Below are 25,396 nucleotides of genomic sequence, written 5' to 3'. Positions count from 1 at the left end.
GTGAGCATTTATAATTAACTCTTCAATCTATATCTACTTATGAATTTAAACCGCATTTCTAATAAAACAGAATTAGAAGATGTATCTGCTCTCTATTTCCCTCAGCAGGGTCTTGGGTTTTTATAAATACATTTTAAAATAATATATATATATATATATATATATATATACATACACATTGTGTGTATGTGTGTGTATGTATGTATGTATGTATGTATATATATATATATATATGTATATGTATGTATATATCCACAGCACAGAATACAAGGTCTGCACTTATAGCAAGAGGTTTGTGGTTATTCCTTTCTTTCCTGAGTAAGCTCAGAACAGTTTCAGAACAATCGACAAGAAAGTCCTGTCCAGCAGCAGGCTCTGTCCAGGTCTTTGTTAACAGCTGCATCATTGCTGCTAAATGTGGAATTGGGAATTAGTTCTGATGATCACCCAATGTTTTTGACTGCTAGGATCCACAATAACATACAGATACCTTAAAAGTGTATTTAAATGGGAGTTACGTGCACACTTCGATCTCGACTAAGGATCTTAAAGACATATACCAGCAGAATATAAAAAACATCATATAAAAAAAAGTTTGTAATGATGTTGTAATGATCTGATTGATGCTGTATCAAGATTTTCTTAGCAATCAATTTAACCACAAACCAGCTCATATTTTAAAAGTCCACCTTGTTTGTTTAGATAGAAGAAAATACAGGAACAGAGAAAGAAAAAAAGAAAAGTTTATCTGACAACCTCTCTCTTAAAAATCCTAGTAGAATGATTGTTGATTATTTCTACTGTGATAATACAAACACTTTTACCACACAACGCTTAATTTGTTGTAAAGTTGTTAGACGTGTCCGTTTTAAATACATTTACAAGCTTGAACAATATCTCAGGCATTATCAATTTGGACTGTTACTGAGAAGCCAGTGATGTTATTTTAAAATGATTTCAGGAATATAATGATTTCAAATGGAAGCTACTTTTTGGCAGCTAGCAGCATACACCTAATTATAATTAAAATGAGAAATATTTGTATATGTTTTTATTACATAGAATAAATTAGAAGGGCGACCAAGCTGGTGAGGGGTCTGGAGAACAAGTCTTATGAGGAGTGGCTGAGGGAGCTGGGCTTGTTCAGCCTGGAGAAGAGGAGGCTCAGGGGCGACCTTATCGCTCTCTACAGTTACCTTAAAGGAAGCTGTAGTGAGGTGGGGGTTGGTCTGTTCTCCCACGTGCCTGGTGACAGGACGAGGGGGAATGGGCGAAAGTTGCGACAGGGGAGTTTTAGGTTGGATGTTAGGAAGTACTTCTTTACCGAAAGGGTTATTAAGCATTGGAACGGGCTGCCCAGGGAGGTGGTGGAGTCGCCATCCCTGGAGGTCTTTAAAAGACGTTTAGATGTAGAGCTTAGCGATATGGTTTAGTGGAGTACTTAGTGTTAGGTCGGAGGTTGGACTCGATGATCTTGAGGTCTCTTCCAACCTAGAAATCTGTGTCTGTGTCTGTGTCTATTTATCAATCATTTTTGTTAACTGAATAAGTAGTTTAATTTCCTCCTTCTGTCAACCACCGAATAAAGAGATCAAGACAATCAGGATTTTCTTCATCTGAAAGAGGTCTACAGAACCAAAGAGACAATTTATCTTTTAAAAAGTAATGTAAGAAGTTAAAAAGAACGAAATTCATCCATACCATACATATTCATGTATTATTCAAATGTATGAAGTAAAACTGAAATACCTTCTTTTAATTTCTTCTCTGTAAGAAGCTTGGTAGTATTAGAAGAAACTTTGTACAAAAATTCACAAAGAAAGGTGGAATGGGAAGAATCTTCAGAGAAGCCACTTTCAAGACAAATATCATAGCCTGGGAAATCTATTAAAAGACAAAGGAGTAAGTAACATACAAAACTTCCTCTACTATAAGGTATAACTGCTTCTCCACATCCTTCTTACTGCATCTACAGTATCTACAGATACACAGCTGCTCTCTAAAATCTTTCCTACAGCACAAATACATATTATTGATCTATTTTTATAATTAAAATTCTTACCTGTTCATCAAAAAACACTGTTTTACATCGGTTACTACATTGCCATTTTCTACCACTGCTTGCCAATGTATCCTAAATGCATCTTTCTAGTGTACTATGCTTTTATTTTCATCCCTTATTATAATATACTTAAATAGAAGGAAAGTGTTTCTCTTCAGGGCTTATCTAGAAGTTTACCACAAACTCTGGCAGCAGAAGGATTTCAGAGGGTCACTGTGAACCTGCCATGACCCCCTACTTTCTCTGAAAAGGCAGAACAAACACCAGCTTCAACACACAGCAGTACTGCCTTGGCTGGAAGGCTGAAAGTAGAAAAGACAGAGCCAAGACAAGCAAACTTCCTTCTATAGCCTTAGGACTATTTCACAGCATAACTAGCAAAATAAACCAAACAACAGAAAACATAAAACCACCACAGCTGCTTGTCTGCACAGTGATTGAGCTCAATATCCCAGGATCCCAGCCTGTCACTTGTGACAAAGAAGTGCTTAGGCAAAACTTAAGGCACTGCATTTGCTCTGGGAAGCTCTAGATCATTCCAGAGTTTCCAACTAAAAAAATTGTGTTCAGCAAACTAACACTTGATAGGCTGAGTTGCATGAGACAATGTAAAGTGTGCCCACAATGCTGGCTGGAATAGCATAGCTAATTTCTTCCAGTGTAAATCGGTGTGTGAACTTTCATTCCCAGACTGCTTCAGATGCCAGAGAGCCCTTTTAAAAGGGAAGCTCAGACACATCCATACTCTATAATTTTATAAATACGTATACTTAATATATATATATATATTAAGAATAGCTTTCTGTTTTCAAGTGCCTGAAAACAGTGATAGATTGAGACCAGGCCAGTTGACTTTCAGGGCCAAAGTCTATGATGCACAGTTATGATCTGAAAAAGGGTAGTTTGCTGGGATTGGTTGAAGAGGAGAGTTTTATTTTAGGAGGAGAACTTGTGACAACAGATAGGTACAGTACAAACCTATTTTATATAGTCAAGGTAGACATCAATTTAAATAATTTGTAATCAGAAAGCAAAGCCCCTGAGAAATACTTTAGATACATGATTAACTGTATGTACTCATTTTTCTGGTAAAAGCCTGACAATAAAGGCAAAGCAGATGATGCTTTTCTTCTGTGTTACAAAACAATGTTATGAGGGTATGAGTCATCACAGGCTTTTTTATTATTTTTTGAAGAAATAAACTTGAAGTCCAAGTGAAATGCAAGTAACTTGCACAACTACACATAGTGTCTGATAAAATACAGTTAATACCACAACTCCCTTCCATTGTTCAACTCAATGCCACTTTTTTTTCTGAATTCTTTCCTTCCCTTTCACTCAGTATGAAATTAGAGGATCAAAACGAAGAGGGTATATCCTACCTGAGAACTTATTATGGTATAGGAATTCCATTTGCAGTCGTTGTCCAGCTTTCTTGGCTAATAAGTATGGAGTACTGTAAACGGGATCGCCAGTAGCGCACATCACATCAGCTCCACTGAACAGCAGCATCAGAGTTTCTAGAACATCTTGTTTAACTACAGCAGCACACAGCGCCTTATGAAGATGGAAAATAAGAAGTCTGTTTAAATTAGAAAGTTGTTGGTAGCAAGCGCTTGTAATATAGATGCAAATCCTTTCACCTCTGATATAGTTCCCCTACATTTTCAAAGGCCATAACCACTGGGAAGCAGCAGGAATCATGAATTACGGTCTGAAACTACGAAAAAGGAGCAACAAGGAAAAAAAAAAATCACCAACCCAAACCCTGCAAGATTTTGCTGCCACATGTTTTGCATCTGCATGTTAACATTAATTAAAACAAAAAGCTGTCCCTGCACTTGTGTATCTACATGAAAAATCCCTCCTTCATTTCTCTTCACACACCAAACTACTGAAGAAAAAAATTAATTATTCCAGACCTCAGAAGTTCAACCAAAGAGACAAGATTTAATACTTTAACTCTGTTATTAGGAAACAGCCTGAAATTCATAGGTAGTTTTTCAAAGTCATGTTCACAGTCAGTAAGGCAACTGCTGTTTAGGGTACCTTTATACTTGATAATTTTCCTTGAGATTTGAAGATCTCAACACATTCTAGAAATTCAGGTCCCTTTCATCTTCCTGTGCATGAAGACAAATTTATATCATTTTTTCCAAAATGTTGTTCCAAAACCTTAAAATTAGAAGTACCTATGTAATTACAGCAATCTATTTGATAATTTTAAATTATTTAGTTAATGAATAAGTTTTTCTGAAATGATTAAGGCAGATGTTGCTCAACACAAGAAAAGTACTTCTCTAGAATTCAGCTGCTCTAATAAACACAGGTGCATCCAGTAGGCAAAAACCTATAAGGCAGATAGTTCAGGAGAAGTTTTATAATTACTTGGCAATGACCACTTATTACACGATAATATCACGTCTCTATAGAGAATTTGATCATTACATCTGATATTATTTCCCAGTAGTTAAATCATTAATTGACAGACTCCTCTGCACCAGAAGAGTTCAGAAAAATCAAGCTCGTAAACCACAAAGGACTATTGCATTTCCTGTAGTCAGCAGTTACAGTATAAAGTTAACTGTTACCAATAAAATTAAAAAAAAAAAAATCTAAGTGTTTTATTTTGCAAAGAGCTCTCCAGAAAGCCTAAAAATGTGTCCTGATTCCAACAGGATCAGAAAATCCTATTGGAATGTAGAAAACCCAAATTTGAAGTATAAAGATGGTTCTATACTTTGGTTGGAAGTATTTTAAAAGAGACAGTATTTTTAAATGCCTTCGTTTTTACTTCTCGTGTGTATAACTCACATACAACTTCTAACATATGTGAAAAACACTTCCATTTTTTGAAAATAACCACTGAAACCTACTACTTCAAAGCACAATAACTTAAATGTTACCCCCCCATAATCTCTGCATATCCTTTGAGACAATTTCACTAATATGCAATTGAATACACTAGCTTTGTAAAATACATGCGTTTAAACCCCTCTATATTCAAAAACACTAAAAAGTCATGACTCTGAAATCAGCAGACAGTATAAGTCAGTCAAATAGACAAAGCTACGCAGAATTTGATAATTATAATTAGCAATTATAATTAGCGTTTTCTACTTTATGACTGTAGACAATTTGTTTCTGTTATTTGTGCAAAAGGAAACATTAGAATTCACAGTTTTCATCATTTCATTTATTCTAGCTTGTTTCATTTCCAATTAACTGCAAGCTACTATGAAAGCGTGCATGAGCTACTTTTCACTGCTGATAACGCAATCACCTAATGTACTGGGATGTTCGATGTTAGACATATATCAAAAACATAGTGAGAAGGAATATAAAAAAAGACAAGTGAGAATTTTCATCTCTAGAGTGTGCATTTGAAAACAAAGATCTGTATTTATTGATAGCTCTGGAGTATTTATTATAGGCACCATATAGGTGCCATAACCTTCTACAAACAAATTGGAAAATCTAGAACTAAGAAATCATGGATTGACTCCTGCAAAGGCTTCCTAAAAGGCTTTATTCAGGGCTGTGAAACCAGTCACTCAGGATTTTCAATTTGTTTCTCACCAGTTTAACAAGATGACCAAAATGCACACAAATACAATTCAATACAAAAGGTATGGCAAGGGCTTATCCGTTCTATAGTATTACCTTATTCAATTGTTCCTTGGTTTTGTAGGTAAAAGGTGCTTTTCTGAATTTTCCCTCTTTGTATTTTTGTATAATGAATGCAATCCTTTTTTCTGCTGGGGCATCCATGTGCAGCTCTTCATCTGGAGGAAGATTTCCTGCCCAAAAGCTGTTTGCCCTCTTATTTCCAATGATGATAAAGAGCTGGATGAAGTGCAAGAGAAAAATAAAATATCACAAAGGATATCAAGCTAACCCCTAAATAATTTAATAATTTTCAGTTGCTAAAAGTGGAGAAAAAAAGTTCTAAAAAGACAAAATTGCCTGCAGGTAAAGAAACCTTACTCGGTCAATATTATTAATTTATAGATGACCACAGTTAAAGCCTGTAGTCATGATTTTCAGCAATAGCTACTAAGCTTTACAAAGCTAACCAGTTACAAGACTTCAAATAAACACAAGAAAATAGCAGTAGAAGGTTAGAGAATACTAGCACTTGTTTTAAAGAAAACACTGACGACTCAACCTTCCCTATCAGCACCACTTTTAAACACCCTGAGCACCTAACCTGGTAGTGAGGAGTTTGTTTCCCTTCCTTTCCCCTCAACCAACACTGCCCATCACAACTGTTGTCAAAAAGCATTTCCATTTTTTTCCCCAAAAATACAGGTGCTTGGAGAAATGCTTGGTGCACATTGTTCTCAGAGACAATGAATATTTTGAACAACACAAAGGTACAGTTATCTCACAGAAACCTTAAGGTTTGCTATAACAGCAGCATATTTTTTAGCAGCTAAATATTAAGACTTCTCATAAGTAGAGGAAAGAACTCTTATTCATTAAGTACCTTTCAGGACAGAACAGAGTTGCAATATCTCAACATACCTCAATAAGCTCATTGCTCCAAATGCTGGCATCCATTTTTAGACTCCGGACTTTTGAGTCTCTTGGTCCTAAAGATCTGTGCTGTCCTAGAAATCCAAGAGTATTTTTACTTAACTAACTTCACTAAAGCACTTAAACCAAGTTTCTCTTCTGCTGAGCTAACAAAAATATTTAAATGAAGACAGATTTATTCTAATTGTTATTTTTTTAAAAAGGCTAATATGTATTAGGCTTGACATTTAAATATAAAAGCACAAAAAGAAAACAACCAAAAAAAACAACCAAAAAAATGAGAAAGAAGGAAGGGAGGTGGATTGCACTTGGCACAGAAATCTAGTTCTTTTTAGGTTATAACACTGTCGTGAGAATTGTACATATTTAATAGTAAATAATAAACAAAGGCTCTGATGTAGAATACTTTCAAAAGGGTTTGTTCTGAAAGCAAAGCCTAGAGTTATAAACCAGCTTTCTGCATCCACTGCTTTTGCATGTATTTAAATATAAAACATGACAGGTTTTTTTTTTTTTTCTTTTAATATCTGAAAATGCTATCTATCCCCTATTGTCAGTAAAATATGGCCTGGGGTAACAGAATTAATACCTCTAATTTATACATTGCCAATTGTTATCCTTTGGAATGCAGCCTCACAAAGGCCAGCCATTTCCCAAGAAGTGTTCGTATGTCTTGATTTCCACTAATTGTGAAGGATTATTCATCTGAGGGAAACCAATCACCGTATAGGCTTGTCATTTATGCAAGGAAGTACTTTAGAATACTTGGTATTAAAGAAGTTACATTCATTTGTTGTTTGTCGAAACTTTCACAAGGATAGCACTTTAAAAATAAAAAAAGCCAGTTCAAGGACATACACAGATATGCAAATATGACATTTTGTAGAACCCACACAGCCTCCCATTAATTACTCTACCTGCGCACTTCTTACAAATGACAACACAGAGATTGATGGATGCCCAGTCAGGATTGGGAGCTTTACAGTCAGCACAGCTCCTGTTGGATTCATTGAACCAAATCTTCTCAGCTACTTCATAATCAGAGAGAGTTTCTGCTATTGATTGCTGCAGCGCTTCAATCCAGTCTTGTTTCTCTCTTTCCGACTCGGCTGTAAAGCTGAAACAATTGACTTATCTGCATTATTGATCTTTATTTTAAAGCCCAATTAAACAGAATCTGTAGCCTCTCTTATTTATTACATTTATACCCAAAATCACTGTCAAAGAAATCTTCCGCTACACACACACAAATTCTAAGATGGAAAATATATTTTTTGTCAGTGAAAACTCCCTCAGTCAGAGATCAGTTTTTAACAAAACCACTGCCAGCTAGAGCTATACAGCTTTTGTAACATTTTAGTTATGTTCCTGAGTTACTTTCAATGCATTTACTTATTTATTATGTTAACACATACCAAAGTTAAAGCCTGAGTAAAAAAAAAAAAAAAAAAAAAAAAACAGCATAGAATTACTTTAGGAAATATGATGATTTACTAAGGAGTAAAAGTAGACTTCCTAACTGTAACAGACAAAACTGTTTTTCATTTAAACTGATCTTTTTTTAAAAAATATAAATAATAATAAACAAGCACTAACATGGTGATGGCCTCGAGAAAGTTAAAAACAACTATCTACCAACTAGCCATAGACTCAAATCACTGTCTGAGACTAGTTTATTTACCAGCTACTCTAGGCCACTAAGTATAAAAGCAAATTGTTTGCTTTTCAGTCATTTAGCAAGTCAAGGAGAACAAAGTGACTTCTCCTGTATTACTGAGATTTCATTAAAGAAACACTTACACGTTCAAGAAAAGGTTTCTATTAGCATATAGCTTTATTTTATTTTCTTAAATCATTACAAGTCACAGCATCAGTCAAACTTTCTACTGTTTTCAATTGAGGATTTTTACAAGGGATGGCACATAATCAATTCTTTTCTTTTAGAATAAAATGCTTAATATTAAATGAATGCAGCATGATTTCACTTCTGCAGTTTACTATGAAGATGAAGCAAAGTTTTCAAAGTTTGGTTTTCTTCTGCCCTTGCAGAGAATGAACAAAGACGGTTACATAAAATATGAATTTGTGGGAACAGGATGCCTAGTTAGGGAGATAACAGATGAAGCACACAGCTAAACAAAGGAAAAAAAATCCCTTTGTTGTTTAAAAAATGCTGAGCATTCTTAATAACTTACCTTTTCACCCAAACTAGGTTAAATCACTGCTGTAGGAAGCAAGTATTTCTTCAGTGTATTAATTATTTGTACACTCTGTACTGTAAATATTAAAGTTCTCACCTGAAGCTTTTATAAGGAGTAATTATTTCAAAAGATTGCTTTGCAGTCCGATCCACTTGTTTTACATTTGCCACATTCATAGGGATTAAAGTGATACCAAATCCTGTCTTGAAATCCTAAGGAAAAGACAATAAAAGTTCAAGGAGTTATAATTCAATAATCAAGCATGTACAGAACATTTAAATCAGCAAAATCCAAGATCTGTAATACGCATTTTGGCTACAACACGCAAGCTCTTTCCAATTCATTAAGGGATAAATAAACCTATACCAAATTATGTCCAAACACTACCCTTCTAATTGCTAGAATGATCTTACTTGATTGCTGGTGAGAGAAGAAACTATTAATAATGGAAAAATGTTAAATAACAGATTGCACTAAAACACAATTTTGCAGAATCAAAACAGAAGTATCTAGCTTCTATCATACTTTAGTGACTAAATAACGTTTATCCATCCAAATCCTTCTCACTGACAGCAGTTTTGCCTGCTTTTAGACAAACTAGTTAAAGAAAACAAAATTCCTTAAATGTTTGGTTGTTCATGCTTCTGATGTATTACATGAACTAAACTTCTGAAACATGTCTTAGAAAAAAAGTCCCATAAAACAACTGAAATAGACAAGGAGTTATTTGTGGTTCGGCTATTAGAGATGCTAAGTATTTTGTCTTAAACCTAGAAAAATCCCCCCCGCCCCTCCCCCATGAAACACTGTACTTAATAAAATCAATCATATGTTAACATGGTTGGGAAACGTTCATTGACCCCCTGGAAGCCTGTCTCAAATGGACACAATTTGGAACCATGGAGAGACACACGTTTCTGATGACAAACATATTCTGACCACACTGGTGCTTCCTTCAGACTCTAATTTACATATTCATCTAATGGTAGTCACCTCCACAAATTTAATTCACGTTTGACAGGACAAGAAGCAATGGGTACAAACACACCCCACAGGAGGTTCCCTTTGAACATCAGGAAGGGCTTCTTCACTGTGTGGATGATGGAGCGCTGGCACAGGTAGCCCAAAGAGGTCGAGGGATCTCCCTCCTTGAAGATCCCTGGAGATCTTCAAAGGCTGCCTGAACATGGCCCTAGGAAACCTCAAAGGGCTCAGTGTGGCCCTGCAAGAGTGGAGTGGTAGGGAGGGGATCTCTGGAAGTCCCTTCCAACCTTAACCCTTCTGTGATGTCTTGGACTATTACCATAATTCTTGGAAACATTAACTGTATCAGGAACAAAAACAGAAACTCCGTCACCCAAGCAAAAGAGCCAAATCCACATATCTTACCATCTGCAGGATGCTCACTATTTCACTCCTCACATTACAAGTAGCTTGGCGTTGGCTGATAAAAATATGAGAGCACTAGAGGAAAAGGCTTCGGCAGAGATACCTGCCTGCAATGAGGCGGCTGTTTTTCTAGTAAATACATATTTAAGCCTGCATCATTGACAATCGTGAGATTTTCAAAGTTAATAACAGCATTAAAGCTCACATAGAGAGGACACTTCACAAAACTCTTTTCAATTCATTCAACCATTTCAGGAACGAGAAAAAAATATCTTTAGCCATGATGGGTAAGGCTATATCTAACAGGAGATACAAACAAGCCTACACACTTGAGCATAAAGATTTAAAGTCATAACTTTTCAACAAGTACTCTGGATTAACCATTCCTCATATAATCAGTTTTAAAATATTTCTAACCTTTCCTCTACCCTAGGATCCTGTAACATAAGCATTTTTATTCTCCTCCCTCGTCTTCAGCCCCTCCTCCTCAAATTTTCCTTTGAATCAACAGTTTTGTTATTGTCACAACTACTTTGGAAGAGAGCAGAGAGCTCTGTCAAGCCTACAGTCCCTAATTCATCCTCAAAGTTCAGTTCTATGGGAAAAGAGTGGACAGAATAATTTCTTTTTGAGAATGAACCTGACAGCATGCTCTGCAGCAATGAAACATTCTTAAAGTCAGACATTACCAGCGAGAAAGAGAGAAGCATGAAAAATAAGCTAACAAAATTGAGGATAGAAAATTACCTTTTTTTTTTCACTTCCATTAGCAGCATCTTAAGTCAAATGAGAAACACGGAATGAAAAAGAAAAACACCTTTAACTTCCTAGAATTAAACAGTTTGTGCTTCTGAGATGTAAACTGGATGCAGGTTTCAATTATTTGTCTATAATTGGCCTTAAAAAGTCCAGATTTTTAAAGGACAGGTAACCAGACTATACTTGTACCTTAAGAACAGTGCAACAAATTCTTCATTAAATAAATGCTGAATGGCTGCCAAAAAACACATGATTAATAGGAGTTTAATATACTCTTAGGTCCAGAATAGGTCACTGAAGGCAAAAAAGAGTAATGAAGAGAAGAAGACTGAAATAAGAACTACCACATCAAAAGTTCACCTATAGCAGCTTCCCTTTAAGCACTTGCTACTGGCAACTGTCATAAGAAGAATATAAATAAGAGAAGGTACATCCTCATCTTCCCAAATAAGCTCCCAGCAATCTAGGGACTTCCAGCTCAGAAAGCCTATGAACAAGTAGTTGCAGTCAAGCCATCACACTTAATAGCCATTGACAGCCACATCCTCAAGGAATTTAAACAAATGCATGCTTTAAAGCCTCCACAGCATTATACTTTATAAATTTCCCAAATACCAGTTGTACAAAAAAAAAGTATTTGTTTAATATTTATATCTGATAACTATGAATTTCATTACACTGTTAAAGAGCTAAATTTGATTTATCTACCTATTTCATGCTTTTCCACCTTGAAAATCTCTATCCCACATTTCCTTCACTCTCTTCTTTTTTAAGCTCTTTTCAAGGTCCTACACAAAACAGCAAGGGTCAGGATGCCCTTTCCCAAATTGGAGAGCCAGAGGTGTGTGTGGGGGGGGGGGGGGGTAGAAGCATCCCCTTCTGCTTGCTGCGACAGCCGCTGCTGATGCCCACTCCTCCCAGCCCGCCTGGTAGGGTGCAGGGGACCACATCCAGTCAGCCAGCCCGCTCCTCTCCTTTGCTCAGCTGGCCCAGCTGGTGTCCTTGGAGCTGAAAGGAAGCACCCTGCAAGACCTCAGATCACACTTGCTTACATATGCTGTAATTACAGCCGCTATCCAGCCACCAAACTTTGCTGTACTTGAACCCAACAGTGCAGAGCTACACAAGCTCTCAGAAATGAAATACAGCAAGTCCCAAAGCTGGAACACCAACCCTCCCCAAATCCGCACACATACCCAGGCAAGCAACAATCCCACTGAAAAGATAGTAACTATCCTCATGTTTTAAATGCAGCAAGTGTGTAAGAGCTTACAGTACTGACTTTCAGCATGAGGAATGCCCAAAAGTTTTAAGAAATTAGAAGTGAGGAATGCTATTTTCAGAACAGAAGGTGGAGGTAAATTAACCAATTTCATCGGTACATTAGAGTGAAGCTATTTCTGTAATGGTCCAAACAAACTCTTTATGGTAACTGTACACTTGGCACAAACCAGGCTTGGTGAGTGACAGGTACACTGGAATCTCATTTTCATGGTTCAGATTTCTGTGCTTTCAAGAGTGCAGTCTTGTTCTCTCCTTCAGAAACAGAAGTGGGAATTGGTATAGGGAAGAAAGAAACGCTCCACTTTGAAAGATAAATTCATTCATTTTGAGTGCACAAGAGGACAATAGGGCCATTCAAGCACTATACAAAGTGTGCTGGCAGCAGGACCAAGCAGTATCTTTTTGGAATACGAATTGTTTTACTCCTACAGACTGAGAGCCCATTGTTCCAGATAGATTAAGCTCTGTGTTAGACTTTCTGACAAACGAAGAACAGCTTAAGAAGATTCAAAAATATGCAGAGAAAGCTTCTTTTTAAAAATATAAATACAGGCATTTAAGATGTATGTATACTACCTTGATGCACTTGAATAGAGATTGAAAAAAACAGGTGACAGTTTGAGCTTTTTACAAGAAAAAACACAAATTCTTTACAGATATAATAATAGATTAAAAGTATTCACTAAACAGCACAGTAGGCTAAAAATACTGATGGGGAAAGTAGTTAACTATGGAGTAAGTATTGGCTTTCCGATAAACTGTTGTTCCTTCCTGAAGGAGGAATGATTATAACATACAAGTGCTGTTGCCATTATCATCCTTGTCTGAAAGGCACAGAATCTATGAAAACCTAGGCATCTTTACGAAATCCTTAAATCTGTAAACAGGCTCTGACTTTTGTGGCCCTCAGTCAAAGAAGAGGCCCTCTCTACAGAGCCACTCTTCTTCCTGTAAAGAATAATATTTATTCTTTTCTCTTTTTCCTCCTTCCACTCACTTTTGCAGAAGGAAACTTGGGATTGCATGCTTGTTTGCTAAAATGGTCGAGTCTAAATTCATCTGAACACAGAAGATTTAGATCTGCATTTACTTCTTTAGCAGCTACATTCATTTCTATGAAGGTAAGATTTCCACAATGTATAAGTTGATTAAAAAAAAGAAAAAACAGCACAAGTTTACCCTTCCCCAACAGACAGAAATAACTCCTAAGTTTTATTTTACAAGTTAACTACATTATTTTCTCATTAGAAATATCAGAACATATTTTCGTCTCAGTTTTTTGCTGGAGGATTAAGGGAATAACAGAAACAGCATGGAAAAAGGAAAATTGCTGCCCTGATTTCAGAAGAATGTATAATTTTATATACATATATATATATACACATGTACTCACATACATGTGTGTGTACAGATATATACATGTAGCACATTTAGAAGGCACAGAAGTATAGAATTCTTCAGTACAGAAATAGTACTGGTGTATATTGGGAGTAGCCCACTTTTGCAAATTGCTACTTCAGAAGTATTCTCAGTGCCCGTCAGTTTTCTTCCACTGAGATCATGACCCCTAGGCTTTTTTTGTCGTCTTCGGCTGTTAGATCTTGGCCTTGCAGGAGGGGAGAGTGTGCATGCACATATGTATGTATAAGACAGTAATGGTAGGAGATACAAGATGATGCTGCAAGAAAAATATACTTCATGTATACATGCATATGCACATTTATTCATGTACACTTTTTTTTTTTTTTTTAAAACATTCACCTTTCTTACTATCCTACTTCAGATTTTTAAAAGGTCCATCTGTATATGTAACCCTACTTTTGTCCTACTGTCCACACATAGAAGACTCTTGACCTTTAAGCACTGTGTTTCTGATAGGAGTTCCAAAACACGACCTTACATTCTTCCTTGAATCCATCCTTGCTATTTGCAATAGCTCTTTAGGTTTACTTTGGGGAAGCTACCACAAAGTTTGTCACTATTACACTAAGACATTTCTGAAAGACCTCAGAAGTCCCTTAGCAATTTAACATGATTTAAACTTTTCTTTCGTTCTAGCCCCATGGCATTTGATTCCCTTCAAACAGCCAAATTATTCCAGAGAGATTAAAAGCCAATAACCAGAATCGTTTCAGATAAAGAAATCAACTTCCCGCCCACACTCCCCTTAACTGTAGGTACAGAGTTCAGTCTTTCTAGTTAAAAAGGAAGGCTAATTTCTCTATCAGGTGGGAAAAATTTGTTTCCATGTTAATAAAAAATTAAGATATAAATAAGTATCAGAATCTGAGAAACAGTGACTAGTAGTGCAGAAATTGCTTTGATGATATTAATGCTTCTCCACAGTTTATATTGATTTCCTCTCCTTTTCAACTACACTTAGGCTTAGCCTCCTCAGTTAGCTGTCATAAGCCTCTAAAGATTTGAAAAGCCTGATGTCCCTTATCATAGCTTAAAATCTTTTAATATAGATTTTAGGCAATAGTTAAATATCACAGGTTGGAATCAAAACTGCCATGAGTAAATACAGATTTACTCTTATGGTCTTCTTAATGAGGCCTCAAAATGAAACCTCAGTGAAGCATTCAGTATATAATTACACAAACAAGAAAATGATGTTAAAAGAACATGAAGTTTGCCAACTCAAGCCCTGATGAGCAAGGAGATGCTAGAAATGAAGCAGTCTGTGCACGTTAATTCCATAGATTTGTGCTCATCTATTATGATATTAATTTTATGTTCTTTACTTAGCTAAGCAAAACTCCTATGTCCCATAACAGAACCACCTGAAAATGATTCGGGCTATTATTGCAAAACATTTTGTCGAGATGACCTGACAACCATAATTTAAGAGGCTAACAAACAAGAAAAAAACAAAAGGTGAGAGTGAGAAAGGGCACTTCAGGTTAGCTCATCAGTGCCAAGCACTGTAGGCTTGTTTGCAGTGGAGTGTACTGAATGTGCTACTGGAGCACGATCCCCCATTTTCATTATATTAGAAAGAAATGTAGTATACGTACTTTGAGGTGGCTCTATGACGCAAGCCGATATATAAGACGTGGGAACAGTTGAGAGATCTTTCAAAAATTCATTCCTGACTAACACACTGAGGTAGTTACATCCTTACATGTAACTTGAATAAAAAAGTTACACAACTCTTTATCCACTTACTACAGAAGTGATTCATAATCCTCACTTTGGCAGCTACGTGTGCGAGTTTTCAAGTATAAATACAATTTTCACTATGAATACCACCTGCTTATACACTATCAGGCCCATGCCTTGCATGCTGTATGGGATGGATCTAGGACACATGAAGATAAAAGCCCCCTTCCTGTACAGACTACAAAAATACAAAAAAAAAAAGGAGGATCACATAATTAATGTGACTGAATACTATCCTGGAGAGTTAGCTCTTATCTTTGCCTTTGCCAATTTCTACTCAGTGCAAATCAAAAGCCTTAGCATACAGTCATTCCACTGTACATTTTTCATTTCCTAGTTCCTGACTTTATGCTCTAGGGTTTGATTTGCAGAACTGCCGAGCAACTGGAGCTTCAGCTGAAACCTGTGAATACAATATTTTGAACAGGTACAGTCTGACGTGAAACTCTTCCCTCCCAACCCCCATAAAAGATAGAGAAAAAGAGAATGTAAAATATATGGATACTTGAATCATTTACTTTGTTTCTCAGAACTGTGTGGTCACATGGAATAGACAATCATGTTCCATTACTTACAAGGAACTGATGAAAAATAAATTAATCATTGCTCTTCAAATAGCCAAGCACAGCAATTACTGATCATTTCACATTTACTGGCAAAAGATTCATTCTGTAAGACACTTTTCAACAGTGTACAATAAAAAAGGCATGGGTTACTCCATGAAAAGAAATTAAAATTACCAAGCAGCTATTAGGTAAACAATTCACTGAATAAGGTGGAAATCCCCTGTAAGAAAACAGCATGTTATAATATCTACTGCATAATAATAAATTATATAGATGCAACTGGATGAAATTAAGGCTTTAGAAATAAGCCCAGTTTTCTCACCTCTAGGAAGGGTGCACAAATACGTAATCACGGTCATGTTATTATAACATGGATTTTGTTTGAATTTTCACAGGTTTTTAGCTCAAATCTTCCTAAAAATTAGGTTTACATAATCATAGGAGCATCTGTCTCCTTATCTAACCCCAAATAACACTTTACTCTAGATAGATGCTTGACTTCAAAAGCATTCAACATAATAGCAGCTGTCAGAGATCTCAAGTCTTAACAAGATTTCAAGAATGCAAGCCAGAGCAGAGGATGCAGACTAAGTTTGCTCTCTCCCCTCCTCTTCTCTTCAGTCCCAGAAGCAAAGGCTTTAGCATGTGGTCACAGTGAATTAAGACAAGATGATACAATCAGCAAAGAAATGTTCAAATACAATAGCTACAAGTAAACACATACTAAGTTAAAAGCCCCAATTTCTTAGTTCTCAAAAACAAGACAAGATGATCACAATGAATAAGAAGGCAAAAGTTGTAATTGCAAACATTCAGAAGTTTCTCACTTGTGCAAAAACATGCTGAAGGAGAAGGAAAAAAAACATCCTGCAACCATGCTCTGCCATTACAAATAACTGGTACGTACGCAATTTAGTGATGGACCAGTAACCTTTTCATCACTTCTGAAACCACTTCTATGAGCTGTTGCATCAATGTAAGCAACTGAATTCTAAGTAGAGTTGTATATTTTGACACAAAGCAATTGAGACCTATTACTGGAAGGCAGAACTCATCTCAAAACCATCTTAAACTCGCACACAGTTTTAAACACTTCTGAACTGAGCACCCAGAACACCTCTTGCTAAGGAAAGGACATTTTTAAACATCTCTATTACCAATAAAATTTTAAGCAGCCATCTGGAGTCTTCTTTAAGAGTGATTCACAACTGGAAACCTTCTTGGAAGATTTATCAAGACTGCTCTCTGGAGACCACAAAGATCTGTATATTTTAAAAATACCGTGTACATTATGGTTTTCTGAATTCACATTCTACAATTGTGTTGTGAAGCTTTACACACACAAAGATCTTGTTACGTATTCATAGCCCATACAAACAGCTAACAAACTGTTTGAACTCCTAGAGGAAGGACAGACTCTGAACACTTTTGTGATATTTTAAAATTTGGAAGCGTGAAAAATTGATGACCCTCTTCAGACTTTTTTTTTTGTACAGTAGTGACTGGACAATAGAGGAAAAATAGTAGGATATTACCACCCCCGGCAAAAATCCCCTAATGAACCAAGAAAGTATCTAAACAATTGGGTTCCTTTTCTCCAAGTTTACTTGTGGAGATAAACATGTATGACACTGAACAGTAAAAAAGCATTGCTGACCAAGCACAAGGCTTTTACTTACTGATAGCAAACAGAAAACTGTTAACACTATGACGGCCATCGCTGTACATAAAAAAGTTTGTTTTTTAAAAAAAATTGCTGACTCCTGTTTTTGTAAAATAAAATTTAACTGTGGCATTATAGTTCATAAATAAATTTTTTCCAAACCTTTTCTAATTTTCTCTAATGAATCTTATCTCCAAATAATTTGCTAAATTCAAAATCTTTATGAAGGACAATTAAACAAAAGCAAACAACAACAAAAAAGTTTCAATGCTTTCTAAACTGCCATCCAAACTTCCAACTATCAAGGACATTTTCACAAAGTAAAAACTAAGTCTATAGTTTTTGAAATACTCTCAATTCCAAACTTACCTCATTTTTATCATAACTGGATCACTACTGCATTTCCCTTCTGATGTTAATAAAACTGGCAGCTTAGATTTCTGATCCTATGAAACTGAATGGCCCTTTGAGATGATGCAGATTGCAAGACAACACACCAAAAAAAGCCTTATTAGGAGCATTTTAATAAAACATGGAGAGCTCTGGATTGAGCTAACAATACCTTTTCCAGCTAGGGAGATTTTAGACACCTGCTGCTCACGCAGCCATGAAGTGAAAAGTTGTGCTTTAACAAGTGACATTATGATCTTCAGTTTAAGACAAAAAATAAGCTAAGGAAAGCATAAGCCCACACAAAAGCTTTTGGCCAGCTGGTGTAAATTCTCATCTGTTTAAAAAATATTCACCCTAGCAGAAAGTTTACATTAAAATCCATCAAAGTTCAGATTTGCATGAAGTTTGAAGTTCAAGTACTTTTGAGATAACTGAACCAAAATAGCTAAATTTTGTTCTTGTGAAAAATATAAATGAATACCTATTTATCAGAAGAAATATTTTGAATGTGGGCACACACGCACATATACCTTGAAGAACATGCTTTGGACTCCACTGAGATACAGACATTTTCTAGAAGCCAGTTTAGAGCAGAAGTTTCCCACTGCTGACTACAGTCAGAAACCTGGGGGACAAAACTAGAACTTGTGAATTCTTCTCACTCCTGTAATTTACTCTAAAAATAGTGGAAGGACTGAACCATCAACAGTTTTGCCATACATTCTGTCATGCCCAGACCAAGACAGGGCTGATACCATTACAGCAGCAATGCTGTAATGCACAGTGGCTCTTGATAAGCAAGAATCCTTCCTAACAGAGTCAGTCATTTCAGAGTTTTCTCTCCTGGGAAGATGTTTTTCCCATATTTAGTTCAACAAAAGAAATATATTAATATATTATATATATCTTATAATATATATAATTATATATTATTATAGAGATAATAACAATGTGACTTGAACCACACATACTAATATGCCTTTATGAGACAAACAAAAATGAAAATAGATGATAAATGTATGGGAAGTATTTGATTTTTTGTAAACAAAATCACTAACGAAGACACATACAGTTAACATTTAACAATTATTCATTCTCCTATTTGCCTAAGCTTTTTGTCATGATTGTAATGATTCCACATAAAGAAAATACTACTAGTATAAAAAGAAATATGAAAAAAGTTTCACAAATCAATACACTTTACAAGTAAGTAAAATCATTTTTACTATTTAAATACTGAAATAGCTAAATTCAAATGCTCAGATAGTTTACTTGACTCTTCCTAAATCCATCCTAAATAATAAATTTTATTATGAGTTCACATAAAAACACAGCTATGTTTCTAGTGATTTTTTTTGACTTTCCAACGATTATTAAAGTTAAGAAGGATAACCATCACAGCTATGCAACTTAACCAAAGGGACTCACAACTCAAACAGTAATCCCAAAGAATTAAAGTTGGTTTTTTTCTTTTTAAATTATACTTGAAAATAACACAATGATCCAGCGCTAAAACATCTGCGCTACATTCACACTTCAGGACCAGGTCTGGAATTCATAGTCTCACTGAACCAAAATGCCTGCATCTTGATTTACACGACAGTCTAAGTCTTTAAGAATCTTAGTCTAGCTGGTAATTTTTGAATTTTGTAAGCAGCATGTTATATAAAAGTCACGTAAGTTTAAGCTTGCAATGAAATTATTTTCTGTTAATGAGAAGCAAAAGCTAATATCCATCAGAAAAATACAAACTGTACACTCAAACATAGAGCAAATTTACACTACAGTACATACTATGACAAATTAAAAATTATAAAAGAGACAATATAGTCCTTTCCAATAACCCTCATATTCTGTACTGCAGAAAGCTAGTTGGTAGAAAGAACCCTAAAAGTTACATAGTCTTAAACTATCTCTTTTTACCATTTCTACATCTATCTTCTGTGGGTGTCACTGAGCTTCTCCTTGACACTAGATGAACCATACAGGAAGGTCTTGCAGGATCCAGAACAACCTACAGCTATGTGACTCCCTTGTAGCGTAATGATGCCACTTGTCTCCTACACTCCTTTCACTTCTTAGGTAGCTCACTCCCATCCATCTTACACAAGGATTAAATAAAACTTTTTTTTTTTTTTTTTTTTTTTTTGAGTTTTTTGAATTTTGAGACTGAAAAAATCAAAACTTGCCAAGAGCAATGTTAAGTCTGCTTCAGTGCACATTCTCAGGGTGGGGGAACTTTGATCGCTGCTTGAACTGATATTCTAAAACCATTAGTATACTCTGAGCAATGTAGCAAATAGAAGCTTCTTTCACATTTTGCAAGTTTACAAATTTACTTCTTCAGTGTTCTATTAAACATCTTTCAAAATCATGCCATAACAAAAAAAGATGTTTTGATATATACAAAAATTACTATGTTCAGATAACGGAAGATGCTAATCAGAGATTAGCAGAGAGCAGCACCTACAGTGGCAATTTGTTCACGGAAACAGACAAAGAAAACTGAAATCCTCTGCAGTGATTCACAGGCAGATCTAACAGCAACATCCTGACCTAGACACCAGCAAACTGAACCCACTTTGTACGCAGCGAAGCACAGCTAGGAAGCTGTTCTGGCTCATAACTAATGGTACGCAGGTATGACTCTTCACACAGAAAGTATATCAAAATCGTAAAGGCTTGATCAAGATAACACTGTAAAAAGAGAACCTTATAAGCAGTGAAATAGAATTAGAATGATAAAATTGCTCCATTTCAGGATATTCAGAAACACAGCAGCAGTATTTTGCACCAGTTGTGCATACAGGTCAGGAGGCTTGTAACATCCAATGATTTTTGAGAACAAAATCTTTCAAAAGAAGTGTCCTTTTGTATTAGCAAGAATGGGCAGCTGCAATCTGCAAACACACTGATGTCAGAGGGAGATATATTTTTCCCAGTATGACCATGCCATTTAAGAAACTAGGACAAGCAAGAATTCAGGAATGAAACAAAACACTGGACTGAAATCAAACACTAGCAAGACCAATATTAATGGCAAAGCTCCAACTGACATTCACAAATTTGGAGATTCACCCCAGGTATCTGTGCTGAGATCCTATAAGCAACAGCTTTCCTTAAACTGTCCTGAATACACTGAAAATGGATCTTTACCTTTTCCATTTACAAGGACAAGCAGATTGAACAAAATCCGCCCAGGCCTCTTAAGGTTAATTTCAAAATACATCTGCACGCAGCGTAGGAGAACGAAGTCTAGGTCTGCAGATGAAAGACCTGCAAAATTAGAAGACCTGAACCACAAGCACCACGGAATCATGCAGACTTGCAATGAAATAGCATCTTCTGGTTTTGTAGTTACAGTTCCATTTTTCTTCTCCCTGTACAACTCCAGTACAGCTCCACCAGTATGTACAAAGAAACATATTTCTGATGTGCCATACCTCATGAGTAAGAGACGGATGAAGAAGCAGAGCCTCTGAGCTTTGTGTGGACATAACCCTTTTACTCCCACATTAGCATTGCTTGGTGAGAACACCAATAAAAGACGCATTTAACTTTTAACTGCTGATTGTATACATTAACTGTAAGCAAGTGCAAGTACCTAAGATCATCCTCAAATCAGACTTCCAAGTTTTATGTGCTGAACATTGCCAGTAAACAACAATGAGAAAAGACTAAGCAAGTCATGTATCGTATGTTTTTAGCTGTAAAAAGAAGCGAGAAACCTGTAAATTCCAAATACACAGGAATGATTACAGAGCACACAAAAAACACAGAGACAGCTGATGTATCTATTTCGTGTGAAATAAACCCTTTCTAGATAAACCAGAAAAACATTAGGTATCTCTGCTGTGTGGTTTGTCTGTAGTAAACAAAGTAAGCCAAAAGATGCTAGAACCTCCCTCACTTCTCCTTGTTAGGAAAAGAAGTGCAAGGTGAAACAAACCAACCTGGAAATCAGAATCCATCTCCCACCCGGGCATCAGCGATGACCAGCCAGCACTGTTTCCTTCTCTTCTCTTATGGCTACTCAGAAGTCTAATGAATTTTGCCTTGATCAGTTTCTCAACTTTTGTTATGACCCCCATCTCCTGGCTCATCAGTTTTCTTGCAACCCAGTAAGCTGGCAGCTGCTCAGTTCCTTCAGGGGAGAGAAGTGAGAGTCAATTGTAATAATGGGCTGCAATTATTACTGGATTGCAGGAACTGAGCTGCTGTTGCTGACTGCTGTCATTTTATCTGCCTTTGAACTTCTTTATGACCCCATGGCAAAGAATTACAGCCCTCAGCAGGAAAAAACATCACACCTCTCATCATCACACAGCATCCTGCAGAGCCTCTCGAACAAGTGCCAGCCTGGCTGACTGGGGAACAGGAAGCACTACACAAAGCCACATTAATTACACTAATGCAGCCACGTTGCTTCAAGCCCTTCTTCAAACCTCACTCAGATATCTGTAGACTGTAGCATGCAGCATTGTGTTACTGACTACAGACATATAAATGGGGACAAACAAGGTACAGTAAACATAGGCTCCTCTCTGCCTAGACATAGAGTTTGGAAACCTGCACAATTTGAAAACGTTTGAAAATGCAAGAGACAGACGGACATCAATTCTGCCATAATCAAAATGGAGTTGTACCCACTGGCAGCAATATATGTATTTTTTTAAGACAGCCTAACTCACCTTAAACAGAAAGAAGTGAACGAAAGCTGTAATATACTGTTCAATATTAGATAATAATATAATCCCAAAAGGGATTGGCAAAGTCAATAAACTGTTTATCTTCATGCAGAGGTACAAAATAAAGGTAGATTACAGTCCCCAAAAGGCAAATCAAAGTCATTTGAAATAGTCAAAACATACTTATAATCACTAGGCATCACTTAAATAAAAAAGTGAGACTTCTACCTCTTATTTTCTGATTCATTAATGTTTATCTTCCCTGTTATTCAGTCTTTTTCCTTCTCGATCACTGCCCAGTTCGCCTCACTCCCAATTATTTCAGCAACCTCCAGCCACAAGTGAAGGTAACAAAGGTCAAAATTCAATGCATGAAATGTTTTTCAAAAGTGTCTTTCATAGCAGTAGATATCAATCAATAATTCTGGTGGATCTCTGGGGTAGTCTGACCCACATGCTGAGACGGAAAACACTTTTGACTTTAATTTCCCAGAAATATCTATAATCTATTTATTCTAATGTTTGAGCTTTAAAACATGCCATCTCTAACAAGATACTATTTTGCATGCAAAACATTTGAGAGGAAGAATTTAATTTAATAACAATGGCATTGAAGTGTTTCATGAGGCAATAATTCAGTTTGAGTTGATTAAGTTCGAATTTGTTGGCCTAGCGATTTATTAACTGGGGACAGAAATTACTGCTGAAAAAGCACACTGGGGTATTCCCCATATTCTTGCTATGCTGTAAACCATAAATCTCCTTCCTCTTACTGTAAGGATGGTGCATTTATTTAGAATAGTTTGTAGATATATGATAGTGAAGTAAAGAAAATAACTTTATTATCTGAAACAATGTCATGCTTCTCCAAAAACCACAAAGAAACCAGAACAAGCAACAACTTATTTCATCCAAAAGATGGAAATATCACTCCAGATATAAAGAGATTAAATTTCCTCAGTATTTTAAGGATCATCTTTAGAACGCTTATTTTAAACCATCCACCGTTCAGGCTATCTACGTTTTCATCAGCTATGTTCTATAAAAACAGCTGAATAACAGCGTGATTTGTTTCCATTCAGGTTTTTTTTTTGTTGGTTTTTTTTTTTTTTTTTTTTTTTGCAGTCCAGCAGTGAGTGACTTCAGCCTGTTCTCTCTCTCCACTGCCAGGAATAATATTGTTCACATTTTCAGTACACGTTGTGCATAAGACAGCAGTTTTGGAACAACTGTCCACTGGTTGGTTGTAACAAAAAAAAAGTTGGGAAGTGAAAGAGTAGGAAGGGAAAAAAGGGAAAAAAAAGGGGGAGGAACTAAAAACTATGGGCATCTTAAACTCCAGTGATCCTTACTCTGGATGAATTCCAACAGAGGTTGGAGTAAGACCACCCAATCTTAAAAGTTACCATGAAGAAACAGAAATCCACAAATGTCAAAACAGCTTTCTCCATGAATACTGAGCTTTGTATGCCTGTCCAGCTCCGGCAAGCTAAACACATTACAATCGATCACCTGCTTTTAAGAGCTTGGGGTTCTGGACATGACAGTGCCAGTTACAAGACACATTACTGAATTAGAGGCATACTCTCTGGTCTCCTGCTGGTGCATTCTAATCCATATGCTTTCGTATTGCTATCAAGGAGATCACTTCAATCATCATCAGGTGTCTGTCAGTGTTCATCTGATCATACTCAACACAGATTAGGCAAACCTTTAAGAATATTGCTTCCCCCTGCAGATTGGGCAAACAAATAGTTTAACTTTCATAGAAGAATATCTATAAAACTTAGCCCTTGATTATATAGCAAAACAACAAAAGTTAATCTCAGAGAAGATTCATAAACTGAATTTAGTTAATTGAGTTGCAACGGTCTTCAAAAATGGCAAGTCCATAACATAAGATGTGCTATGTAGTTTAAAAATTGCAATAGCATATTACCTAATTAGGTAATGGACTCACATACGCTACCATAACATATGCTCGTGCCTACCTCTACATTTGTTGAACGAATGCTTCAGTGAGGATGTGTTGTCTACACTGCCTCAGAAATACTCCGCACTTCATTTTTATGTCAGCTTTGTAACTTTACATAATTATTAATATTTCAGCTATACTAAATAGTTTAATACCCAAAATAAGGGATACAGGCTGAGGAAAAACAGTAATCCACGTTAACCACTGGTATGTTTAAAGTTACTCCTGTCCCAGATATGGCAATTGCATTGAAGTAACAGATGGACAGGAAAATTGTATTTTGCATTGCCCTTCATTTGAAGAAGTAAAAGCAAACCAAAGCTATCAAGAAGTTCTTCAGCAGGTCTCCTATTAGGACTGACTGTTTACAATTAAACAGGAATCAACCAGGTGTAAAATAACATTCTATCTGCATTTAATTTCACAGGATCTTGAGCTATTGAAGAAGAGAGACATCTAAAAATACTTTTCCTTTTTTTTTCTTCAATTTCACTGATCTCAAATCTTGTTACACACATGAAAAAAGAAAGCACTCCATGTCTATATGTATAAATATATATTTGTATGTGCACACACTGGTTATGCAATCTTTCAGGTCCACCAAAAAAATGGTTTGTGTGATTTAAATTAATTATTAACAAATACTAACCTGGTCTACCACTATAAATGAAAGCACACACAGTAGTATTCTGCTTTTAATATTAAGGACTTT

General features: G+C 36.1%; 1 protein-coding gene across 5 annotated transcripts in view; it reads right to left on the bottom strand.

The window, feature by feature from the left end:
- ARAP2 (ArfGAP with RhoGAP domain, ankyrin repeat and PH domain 2) overlaps positions 1-25,396 on the bottom strand; it is a 126,918-nt gene that overhangs the window by 61,395 nt on the left and 40,127 nt on the right. For all 5 annotated transcript variants that reach the window (XM_035547324.2, XM_035547308.2, XM_035547343.2 and 2 more), the window contains 6 exons: positions 8,899-9,014; positions 7,519-7,718; positions 6,590-6,675; positions 5,726-5,908; positions 3,445-3,619; positions 1,750-1,884 (listed from right to left, as the gene is read on the bottom strand). In XM_035547324.2, the coding sequence (XP_035403217.1) occupies positions 1,750-1,884; positions 3,445-3,619; positions 5,726-5,908; positions 6,590-6,675; positions 7,519-7,718; positions 8,899-9,014 (895 nt within the window). The remainder of the gene's footprint in view (positions 1-1,749; positions 1,885-3,444; positions 3,620-5,725; positions 5,909-6,589; positions 6,676-7,518; positions 7,719-8,898; positions 9,015-25,396) is intronic.

Source organism: Cygnus atratus, chromosome 4 (genome assembly GCF_013377495.2).
Source record: "Cygnus atratus isolate AKBS03 ecotype Queensland, Australia chromosome 4, CAtr_DNAZoo_HiC_assembly, whole genome shotgun sequence".
NCBI lineage: Eukaryota > Metazoa > Chordata > Aves > Anseriformes > Anatidae > Cygnus > Cygnus atratus.
This window is presented reverse-complemented; position numbering and strand designations above follow the sequence as displayed.